Genomic DNA, 12027 nt, shown 5'->3' on the forward strand with positions numbered 1-12027 from the left:
GCGTTCTGAACCAGCCAGGGCGCGATGCCGATTCCCAACACCGCCTTCCAGCCAGCCCAGGCCAGGCCAGCTCCCGGTGGGACCGCCGCGATCCGTGCACCTCCCCCGCCCTCACCGAACTTCACCGGCGTCCGGACGTCCACGGCGGTCTTGCTGTCCACGCCGTCCGCCACGATCGCCACCTGCCCCAGCGCCTCATCGTGTTCCACCCGCACCGGGTCCCGCTCCCGCTCCCGCCCGGGGCTGCCGCCGCTCACGGACACCAGCACCCGGTCCGCGCCCGGGCAGCGCTGCGGGTCCAGCGGGCGGACGCTCACCTGGCACGGCAGCCGCACCCGCAGCCGCCCCCGCGGGCTCACCGACAGCGCCCACTCCCGCTGCGGGGGCGGGCCGGGGCCGCTGCGACCGCGGCGGGGCACGGGCGGCGCCCACTGCCCGCCCGCCGCTCGCACAGCCAGGGCCGCCCAGCGCGGGGGCAGCGCCCTCATTGCCGCCGGCAGGGCGAGAGCGCCCGGGAGCCGCGTCAGGAGCGCCCGGGACCGACGGGACCGGACCTGACGGGACGAGGCCGCTCCCGGCGGGCGGCCGTGACCCCCGGCCGGTCACGTGGCGGGGCTGCACGCGGGGAGCGGCACCGGCACGGCCGGTAAACAGGCGGTGTTTCCGCCGCGGAGCCTCCTGGGAGTCGTAGTTCTACAGCGCGCGGAAGGAACTACAGCCGTGCCCACGAGCCTATCGGAGAGCGGGGAGGGCGGGGCATTGCCGAAGACCTGCTGCTATTGGGCGGCGGGGCGGACGCCGCAGCCAATCAGAAGCTGGGGTGGCTGAGGCGGGCGGGAGGCGGTGCGCGGGTCGCTATAGTGACAGGGACGCCACTCGGCCGGGCCGGGCCGGGCCGGGAGGGAGCCGAGGGAGCCGGGACTGGGGCCAAGAGAGGCAAAGCCGCGGCTCCGACGTCGAGGGGGGAAGTAAGTCAAGCGGTGCCGCCACAGCCTTTTTTGAGGAGTCCCTGAGGGCCGGGGGTGCGACCCCCAGGCGGGCCCGTATCGTGAGGAGATGGGGTCCCGCGGCAGCCCGCCCCTCAGGGCACCTCAGCCACAGCCAGCCTGCCTGTGCTGACATGTCCCCAGCCAGCCCGGTCTAGAAGCAGATTGACAGATGTGTTGGAAAACCAGTTATTTGTTGTTGTTTTTTTGAAGTGATATCACAAAGCACCAGAATCGCTCTCTGTCAGTAACTTTTGGTCAATATGTTAGGTGTTGTACTGCTTTTTAGCAGTTCTGAAGCGAAGCAATTAAATATTTTCCTGAGATCTCCACAAATAAGCCATAAGACAATTGTCCTCACAGGGTTTATAAACCAACAGGGAAGCACTTAATTGAGTTTAAAAGACTCTTCTGGACTTCATACCCCACATTATCATCATATAACAATTTTAAAAAATGAGGTGGGGCATGTGGGCAATGGATGATGTACAGTCAGGGGCTGAATTCTAGTAATAGTTGTTGTTTACTGCCAATTAATGAGAGAAAAAAATGTACAGTAAGCTGCATTGTCTTAGCAAGATTGCAACACAAGTAATAATGAAATCTGGGCCTGTTACTTAATTCCTGTCTCCCTTTTGCATTCCATGTGTTTCTTTTTCATAAATAACCATGCAAGCATGATACTTAGTCATCAAATACTTTTCATTTCATTAGCCCTATTTCTATTTCTGTCACCGTCTGGCTTTGATTATTTATGAATATGAACTGACATCTCAGTGTCCAAGAGGCAGAAAAATTGCCCTATATTTTTGGTCCATCAGTAATTTTCACTGTGGAAAGTTTAATGAAGATTCACATTCATCAGTTAAATTATTGCATTGGTTTATATTACTCAGTCTCAAAAAATCATTAGGCTAAACACAAAAAGGGCTAGCCTGTTTTATGACAGTCTAATATACAAAAATTGAATTCTAGAAAGTCAAAAAAGTATCAAAAATATCTCGGGACATGATGGAGGCTGGAAGGCTGTTGTTTTTTTTTTTTCCAAGTCTTCAGAAATAGTGGATTTGGGGAAAAAAATCTACAAAATTCTCACCTTTGAGACCAATACCAAATTTGGATGTCAGATTGTTTGTCAGGGGGGAGGTTGTTACAGATGTGTAACAAGTGCGTTGCAATGTGCTATGACCCCGCTAGATGACAGCCAGTTCAGCCAATAACTCACAGAACTCCGTGCTCCGATTGCTCCGGGGGAATCCGGCCCCGGGTACCGTGGGCTCACTGCTGCCCCCCTCTCTCCCTGGGTCAGTGCTGCTGCTCCTGACCCTGGACTCCCACCGCCTCTGAAGCGGCAGTGCTGCTTCCCTAAGCTCCTTTTCCTCCAGGAGCTTGGTATTTGGTGCTCCTCACACAGGCAGAGCTTTATCCGTACCCACAATCTGCACTAAACTGGGCTCTGCATCACCTTTAATGCTGTCAAGCTTTGCATAGTTGAGAAGTTAGTTCAAGAAACCATTCCAAGATGTTTAAGCCTCAATTATGTTTATATTTCATTGTTGCTGCTGGGTTTTCTCATTAGATACAGTCTAAGCATGCATGATTAAAAATACTGAACAAAACAGATTAAAAGTAATTGCCAGGAAGAAGTTCTTTCTCCATACATCTGAAACCTCATGTGTTTAATGTTTTATTTATGTCATCTATATTTTTTTCCTATACTGATTCTGTTTAACTTTCATGCTTTTATTTGGATCAGCTGTATAGCATGTAGCAGACTCCAACAGTGAAAGAATATTTATTTATTCATTTATTCATTTACTTACTTGTTTCCCTTTTTCATTTTTTGACTTGTCATTTGCAGGAAAAGAAAGCTATATCAAATTTATACGTGAAGATATAATTAGAACTCCGCCTTTGATAGCTACATGATTTCTTAGTGAATTACAATCCTTATTTGCCATTTTATTGGTGTTGTATGCCGAAGAATATTCAGTATTTCATGCAAAAGACCAAAAAACCCTAAAACTCATGGAAGTTCTATAAAGTGATTTAAAATAGATTTTAAGCCAAAGTATTATCAGATGCACTTTTAGGCTAAGGTGAAAGAGAGATTTCAAGGAAAGAGGAATTATTTACAGGGGAGGCTGTAGAAGGAATACATTTTTCTAACTTTTGTGTTTATCACAGAATAATCACAAACTGCTGCAGGTACCCAGAGGGTATAAACTTAGCCTGCCTGGGCAGGATTAATTTTACCCATTTGCTATAATTGTAATGAAGAAATAATGTGACTTGACTTCTCAGGAAAATAGGGCTACCTGTATTTGTATTTTGAGGTTTTTTTAGTGGTGCATTTCTGAACTGCTTCCTTGAATCTTCTTAGTTCTTAAGGTCTAGAGTTCAGTAAGTAGGCAAATTATGTTTTGTTTGTTTCCTCCTCTGTACTTTGGCATTGCAAAGCACACAATGGTTTGGATTTCAGGGATTTTCTTGTTTGTCACTACTACCAGAAGTTTTCTGAGGAAAGTTAGTTCCTCATGGAAACTATGTGAAATGGGAAATGACAAATCTTACCATTCAAATTCTCCTCATCATAGCCATATCTAATTAGAACTCCAGCAGATAAAGTCTGTGTGTGGCTCAGGGTGGTTCTTTCCCAAATAGCAGAGACTTGAAAACAAGGGAAAACAGCAGAACTTATGACAGAAATTGTTGAGCAGTTTAGGTAGAAATTGTTATCAGTTTATGGTGTGCTCTCATTTCCCCAAAGTGGTGAGGTTGTACAGTCTAATCAAACAATCCATTCTGATTCACATGCCTTTGATAATGTCCTATTGTACATGAAGTAGTTTTAGATTCAATCATTGTTTAATATTGTTTAGCATTGTTGGCATGGCTTTGTTGTTGTTTCAACTCACGCCCATTCATGCTGAAGCACAGACTGTCCAGTTAAAACAAAAGGTCTTCTACTTTAACATTAGGGAAAAAGCATTAAAAATAATTTTAGGATGTGGAAAGAGGATCACTGTGTGATAGAATAAATCTATGGTGCTCCTCTTATTAATATTACCTGTAGCTCTCATCCCTTCTCTTTCAAGAGGATACGGTAGAACTGAAAAAAATTTGGAGAAGGATAAGGACAGTGAAAGGCAGAGAAGGGCTTTCATGCCAGTGACAGCAGGTGGATTGTCTGCTTCAGCCTAGAAAAAGGATTGTCAAATGATGATTCAACATTAGAAATAAACCTACTGGCATAGAAAAGTTGTGATTATTCAGTGACTCATCCAGTAAAAGGACTAGGTGACATCAAGGAGCCAGATTCAACAAGAAGTACCATGTCATGCCAAGATAAAATGAAAATCTCTATTCCCCTGGATTTTAGCAATACTGAAAGTTTTGAGTGAAGTTCAAGGAGAAAGGGGATGGGTTCATAGAAGCATCACCACACCATGACTGGTGGGTACTTCTCTTCCTCCCCAGGCATCCAGTTGTAGGCTGGAATTGTGCAGAGATGTAGGAGGATAGAATATAAGAAAAATAAAGATAGTGTAGAAAGTAATCTTACCCCTAAGGAGTTGCAGCTGGGCCAATTATCAAAGATTAGGAACAGGCCTGACTTTAACAGGCCACAGCTGTAGCCAATGAGAAGAAGATGCTGTAAAAGAGCGGGGTGGTTGGGTGAGAAGGGAACTGGAGTCAGTGGCTGCTTTGTGGAGAAGAAAGAGGCAGTGCTCTGAGGAGCTGCCCATGAGAACCACCAAGAAGGTATGGAACTTTTGTGCTAGGGGACAGCAGTATGGAACCCCTGCAATAAGATGACAACACAGAGATAGGTGATTCACCTTCATACCTGGACCTGCATCTCTTTATGCTTGGAATAAAATTTTACCACTTTTTGCATCTGTTCCTCTGAAAAGGACAAATGCAGCTAAGTGTCAACTACTTGAATTCTTCACTGATTTGTGTATGAACATTGCTGTTTGCTAGAGAGAGACAGAAGAAGCTGAAATTAGTTTAGGGAATCTGAGTTCAGACTTCTATTATTATTATTATTATTGCTGCCCTGAAGCTGTTTCACAAGACAGTTCTCAGCCTGATTTGACCCAGGTTCCAAAACAGCCTTGTAATTCCCGTTCTCTGCAATTCTCTGTCTTGGATCAAGGCTGTGATATTGTTTGCAGTTCTGCAGTTTGAAAACATCCTTACTTGTTGGGCTATTCTGTGAAGTTAGAAATCATGACAGCTTTCACTCCTATTTCAGTTAGGCAGTTTATTTACCAGATACTGCAAAGACACAAATGTTCTGCCTTGCTGTTCGAAGTTTATAGATCTAATTTTATATAAGCTGAATAATATATTTAGTAATGTAGCAGGTAATGGAAGACTGCTAAACTTATTTTAATGTCCCATAAAGCTACATATGTTTTGTTTATGTCTGCCTCCTCTTGAAAAAAAAAAAAAGCTGAGGCTTTTCTAATGCTTTTTGTCTGTCTCAGGTTTCTATAGTTGTGTCTTAAATTAAAACTATAAAAAGTTTAGTTATAAAACTAAATTTTTCAGATTCAGAGGGTTTTTTTTTTTTTTATTGCCTCCCTGCCCAGCAGACTGGAGTCTTGGTAAGGACTCTTTTGTACTGGGAGGAGGTATATTTTTGACTGATGTCAACTGTATGTTTCACGTACAAGCACTGATGAATATGCCTACACCCATGAAACTCTCATATTTTGGCATTGTTCTACGAAGAGTTTCCCTCTGTCTAAATTTTAAGTTGAGAGGAACAAATAAAGCAACAGTAGCCATAAACACAAAATGCACATGCTAAAATATTCAGCAGTTCTTTACAGATAAAAAATCACTTGCTATTTATAAATGTGTGTACATGTTTATGTATAGTAACTTGGAGTTTATTTCTTGGCCTCTCTGATGTTTACAGTTATTTCACAATGTTTTGACTCCTCCAGGAGGGATCATGAAATTGCTTTTTTTTCCATAAGCAAATACAGACACTGAAAACTCTCTAGAAGTCAAAATATTCCTGAAGGAATTCCAAACAGTACTGAAGAAAGTAATAAACTTGCCAGTTTAACTTTCACTACCATTATAGACAAATAACTTTTCAAAAGGTGCATACAAACGACACAACACTTTTGTATCCATTTTCCACAATTAGAAAAAGCAATTATACTTTTCTTAACTGTCAGCTTTCTGGCTGTGCAATGCCAAATTGCATTGTCTGTTTCATTGAAAAGATCTGGTATATGTTATAGAAGTAGTCTCAAAATTTCTTCTTAATTTTATTACAGTTTTAATTTTGGTTGTCTTTGATTTATAGTGAGATTAAAAGAGAGCACTCCTTTAAAAAAAGAGTAAGATCTCCCACATATTATGTGAAATGCTAAGTAATGTCAAGGCTGCCTAATTTGAAGAGGATTCTGCAGCTTTGGCAGCTGATATGGGTTTTATTGTGATGTGGTTCCATAGCAGAATACAATATCCTCTTCATAATAGGTAATGTAGAAAGACCTGCTGGTGTCAGGTGAACATTTGCAAAAGTCAATTATCTTTCTCCCAAAATTTTGCACTAAAATACTGTGATACTAATCTGTCCCTTTCTGTCGTCTAAAACAACTTCAGTGAACTTGTGAAGGAATTCTTGAACTCCTCCATTTCCACTTCAAACTGTTCCTTGCTCTACAAGTGCTCCATACCTCCCCTATCTCACTATGTCATGGCAAGATTTCTGTGTGCCTCACAAGTCCCTCTTCCCCTCTCCTCCCTCTGTGAGATGCTTATTGCCTCTGGTGGATCATCCCATGTCTCCTTTATCTTTCTCTTGTGATGTTTTTGTCACCTTTCATGTTTCTTCATGTAAAAAGTTGGTATTTTAAAACTCTTTGGATATACAAAACATGCTGTTATGCCAGAAGATGGGTTTTGCAGATATTAACTCACATTTGATGTAATGATGAGGACCTAATTGATGGACATTGCTGATTTATCAGGGTACCAGGAGCATTGTATTCCACCTCCTATTTCCCTCGCCCACCCTGGCATTTTCACACATCCCAAAGTGTTCTGATGATTGAAGCTTGGGAACATAATTCTCAAGTGCTGGACCAAGATAGTAAACACAAAGTGAAATTATAGGAACTTTATGGCATTAAGTCCAATCTTGCTAAGAAGTAAGTACTCAATGTCCTTATCTAACTGTTTCTAATGGAAGTATCTTAGAGATTTCTATTCCTATATGACAGATATTAATATGGGATTTTTCTATAATGTAAATATAGCAAAATTATGTTTTCCAACAACCCTGCTTGCTTCAACCTTCTTTAATTTCTCTGTCTGTGCATTTATTAAAAGACTGTGTTACCTAACTGGAATAAGAGCTTTCTTCAGGATATTTTAAAAATACTCAAGAGTATGACAGAATGATAGTGCAGCCTCTTGCATGAAGTCTTTCATGAAGTTGTAAGTGTAGAGTTATCTAATCTGTTCACATGGTTTGAATGTGGGTCTGACATGTTTATGTAGTGGTTTTTACACTACACATTTATCTTTCACAATCAGATGCATCCCTGGATCTAATGAACTGTATTGGTGTTTTTGTTACTTTCTAGACCTTTAAACAATGAGTCAGGCTGATGAAGGAAGTGCTGCTGACACAGAGCTGGCAACTGAGAATGAGTCACCTACCTGTGAGGTGACTGCAGCAGCTCCTAGCCAGGAGGAGGAGGGACCCACCGGCCTGACAGCAGAGGAGGAGGAGGAGGGACCCACCGGCCTGACAGCAGAGGAGGAGGAGGAGGGACCCACCGGCCTAAAGGAGGAGGAGGAGGAGGGACCCACTGGCCTGACAGCAGAGGAGGAGCAGGGACCCACTAGCCTAACAGCAAGTCCTGCATTTCAGTGTTTAGATGAGGTACCATGTGCCCCAGATTTCTCTGTCTGTAGCAGTACAAAGTAAATTATTTTGAGGTGTATCTTTTCTGTTAATAATTGAAGGTTGTTACTGCAGACTATCTATATCATCCCTATTTCTTTGACTTTTTTCTAAGTGGTAAGAAAATTTTGTGAAGTAGTGTCATATTCTTGCTGGGGATGCTGTGCTTCATAGAGAATGTTATTGTTTACAGTGATCATGGCCTTAAGGGAAATGAGAATACAGAGATCTTGGTTTTGCTTTTGTAGTATTCTATCTGTAGAGGTAATTGCATCGTGATTTTTTAAAAGGCTTGGTAGCTTCAGGAGAAATCGCAGGTAAGTGGTTCCTGAGGCACTATTAATTGATGATGGTGATAGAAGAAGCCTTTTGGAGCTCAGTTTCTTTTGTGATTTTTTCGTGTTAAGGAGTCTTTTGAAATACTAGAAGTATTTAAAAATTTTAAATATAAAATATATATCAAATGGAATCCTTATATATGTAAGGCCAGAAGAGTTATTAAGAGATAATCTAATCCAAATTTGCCACTGAAGTAGATTCTCTGCAGATATTTGTCTTATTTATTCTTAAATCTTTAATTGGTGGAGATAGCTCTTTGTATATCCTTTTCCAGTATGTCATCATTGCCAGGATTTTGTAAAAAGTTTTCCCTATATCCCAGTTTAAGTTTCCTTTGTAGTGAATAATGTAGCTTTCTTCTTGTCTTCCCACATTAAAAAGGGAGACCTGCCAATTTCTGCCCTTTTTATAATAAAAATGTATATCTCTATCTTGTATCCTTATCAGGCTTTGTTCATACTTCATGGTTTTCTTGAAGTTCTTACCTAAAGTTGCTTTACCTTGGACTCTTTCCATCTTGGATCTGTCAGATCAGTTTGCTACCCTGGCTCTCACTCTCTGCCTACAATCTAAGGTCAGGAGAAAGGACATGGCAAGAATTTGTAGTGAAGGGGAAAATAGGACTGGACCTTTCGTATCCTGCTATTAGATCATACTGAACATAGTTTGAAGCTGCTGTTTTCAGTCCAGTGCCAGTGTATGGGGAGCCCATAGCTTCCAGTATTGTTGCAACACAAACCCCCTTTATTCTCAGTCCAAGGCAGCAGCAAAAGTGCCCCCATGCCCCTTCTAAACTGTATTCTGCATTTTTTTGTTTTCCTTATTTTTAATCAAGGTGAAACTAATTTTTCTAGACTTAATCTAGAAAATTATTAGATTATTTGCCTGATTTTTTTTCTCAAAAAATCTTTCCAAAGAGGTTATTCTGCATATCAAATGTAAAGCTAACTTGTTTAACGCTGATAACACTGTAAGCCATTAATGGCAAATACAGGAAAAACTTAGTATTTAGAGTTGTTCCCAACTCAGGAAAAAACATGCTGTGGAAAAATAAAGTAAGAAATTTGCATGATATTTCATAAATGAGGTCTTCTGGTCATTTTGTCAATTTCTAGAAGAGAACTATGACTCATTTATTTTACCACAATTTTTAACAGTTTGCACTTGTACTTTACTTGTGAGTTTGGCTTTTCATCCCTTATTCACATTTCTTCTCTTCCACTGACGTATTTGTTTTCTTTTGCTGAACTTTATACATAATTCAGGGATAAATATATGGCTTTGGTCACCACAGAGGTTTCTTGCATTGATGCTGGCTTGGTATAGCTTTCAGGATTTTTCCACAGAAGAAGAGTTGTATCATAGTATCTCAGTTTCACTGACTGGTCCTTTATGCCTGCACAGCATGTACTTACCAGAAGGGACACCTTTTGTTATTATAAGATTTCTTTAAAATCAGATATATGCCCTCTTGCCATCAAGCCAGTCTTGTTTTTCTCATGTAAGCAGCAGATACTCAAAAATACAAAGAGCAAGAATTAAAACATGTACACTATCTCTCCTTTATTTTTAATAAAACCTTAATAGTAACATTGTTTAGCTTTGTAGGTTAGGTAGAAATATTAAGAACTTGGAGTTCAAACAAAAGGCACCCAATTAATCATGACTTCTTTTCACCAAGTGTTTTTATTTATTACCAAGCAGCTATCTGTTCTGCAGAATAGTGCGGCTGTGAATGAAAAGTGCTTTGCTGCTCTCCAGATCCAGTGAGTGGTACCTTGTTCGGAAGGTACCAAAATAATCCCTTCCTGCTAACAGACATCATCCATTTATTTGCTGAATGTAAACATGCAGAAGAATAAACTCCTTTGGGAGATTTTCCTGACTGGTCTATTGTAAACTGCTGCACTCTATATCCTACAAAATGATCAGTGTCCCCTTTCTGATACCAGCACCAAATTTTTCATTTGTGCTGCTTTTTTTGGTGGAAATTGTCACTATTATGCTACATTTCTTCATCTCTGATGTCCAAGTGTCCTATTGCCACCAAGAAGCAGAAAGATGATTTCATGGATATTTTTCATTACTACTTTGAAGCTCAAAGTCTTTCTGAGATTAGTGACTTTATACTCCTGACTGCCAAAAGCAGTTGAACTGCTAAAAAAGATGCTAGCCAAAATCTCAGCTCTAGTGGAAACAGAGCAAAATCTCAAGAAATCAACTGTATGACAAAGAATTCTCAAGCAAATTTTGTTTCTGATTATCTGATGCTGATTCATGCCTATCTGCTATCTGTAAGAGCTTTAATGTCAAAGAATGATGCATATGTTTGAATGTTGTTTGAGGGGAGAAAGGTGCTTCTCATTTTTCCCCTTTTTCTCATCTGTGCTGCAGGAAAGAAGAGAAAGTCACATAAAGGTTGGCTACAACTTTCAAATATAAATACCAAGAATCAATATTTCATATAATTCTTCAGTGACATAGACACATCTAACAATGCCCTTCTAGAAATTAGAGTTGTTTTCAATTTCTTTTGGTAACAAACTAGTTTTTAATTCTCTCCTAACTTAGGTTAAATGGTGAGTGTAAACAAGTTTCCTTTAAATAAAAAGTTTCTTTATGTTTAAATGAAAATTTCCTTAGAAAAGCTACCTAAAAGATTAAGATAAACTTTTTTTTTTTTACATAATCACCATTTTAATTTCTGTCCCTGTACATATTCTGTAATGTGCTTTCTGCTGTTATAAAGTGTGATCATCACTATATTTTTGCATGGTAACTATAGCAGTGCATAATTTGTTTTAGTACTCACCACATATGTATGTGGTCTATCAAAGATATAAAAATCTTGACACAGCTTAGTATGTTTAAAGCAAACAACATTTTAACTTAAGCTGATCCTGGCACACTCCACATGACAAAGGCTCCTGGCCCAACAAAAAAGCATATAAATATGTTGGCACAGACAGCTGAGACAGATATTGTCTCCACCTCCATGCACAGGAATCTGACTGCTAATGAAATAAACCTTTTGGGAAGTCAGCTAGGGATGATAATGTTTCTGTAAGCTAGAGTATGGTTTTTTGCAACAGCTTCCAGCAAGTAGGAAATAGTTTGTATTGTGAATGTTAAAGCAAATCGTTGTTGCAACAGGAAAGTTGACTGTTCCTAAAGAAGCTGTAGAGGAATTGGGTGAATTTACAGGTGCTTTCAAACAGCAGGAATGGGAACAGAGCTGGTATAACATGCTCATTCTACAGAGAGGTTCTTTTTACCATTTGCAGGTGATACTGAGAGGAGACTAGGCCAGGAAGTGGTTGGGTGTGTTTGAACTATCACAAAGCAGATGGTATTTCTGTTCATTTCTGAAAAGCCTGTTTGAAAATTTTTATGATGTCTTGGTTTTTTTATGTTGTTATGAAGTGAAGTGTGCAGATTTCATACCATACAGAGGAACTAGAGCTCTAGTGAGGCTAGGGGAAGGAATAACCTTTAACTGTAACATCTTCTTGCATTTTGGCCTTGTCTCAGCTGTTTCTGATACTCATGAAACTTGACAAGTATATTACTATGTTGTTTTCCAAAGCTATCTCTCCCTCATTTCTCACTTCAAATGTGTATTTGAGACAAGGCAAATTTGTACTAAAAACTGGGTCTACCTGGGATTGTATGTCAGCACAACCATGTGATGAGGAAGCCAGAGCAATGTGAACCAATCAAACATTCAGTAAAAACTTCATTGGTGGAGAATCATCTGTT

At 40.7% G+C, this 12027-nt stretch overlaps 2 protein-coding genes across 2 annotated transcripts in view; one reads left to right on the plus strand and one right to left on the minus strand.

Moving 5' to 3' along the window:
• The window catches only part of FAM185A (family with sequence similarity 185 member A), a 39791-nt gene extending 39303 nt beyond the window's left edge, over positions 1-488 (minus strand). Inside the window, exon 1 of the mRNA XM_066550873.1 lies at positions 116-488. Within this exon, the coding sequence (XP_066406970.1) occupies positions 116-488 (373 nt within the window). The remainder of the gene's footprint in view (positions 1-115) is intronic.
• A 7129-nt stretch (positions 489-7617) lies between these two features.
• Positions 7618-12027, plus strand: part of CCDC146 (coiled-coil domain containing 146) — a 59478-nt gene continuing 55068 nt past the window's right edge. Inside the window, exons 1-2 of the mRNA XM_066550881.1 lie at positions 7618-7689; positions 7828-7908. Coding sequence (XP_066406978.1) covers positions 7618-7689; positions 7828-7908 — 153 coding nt within the window. The remainder of the gene's footprint in view (positions 7690-7827; positions 7909-12027) is intronic.

Source organism: Molothrus aeneus, chromosome 5 (genome assembly GCF_037042795.1).
Source record: "Molothrus aeneus isolate 106 chromosome 5, BPBGC_Maene_1.0, whole genome shotgun sequence".
Lineage (NCBI taxonomy): Eukaryota > Metazoa > Chordata > Aves > Passeriformes > Icteridae > Molothrus > Molothrus aeneus.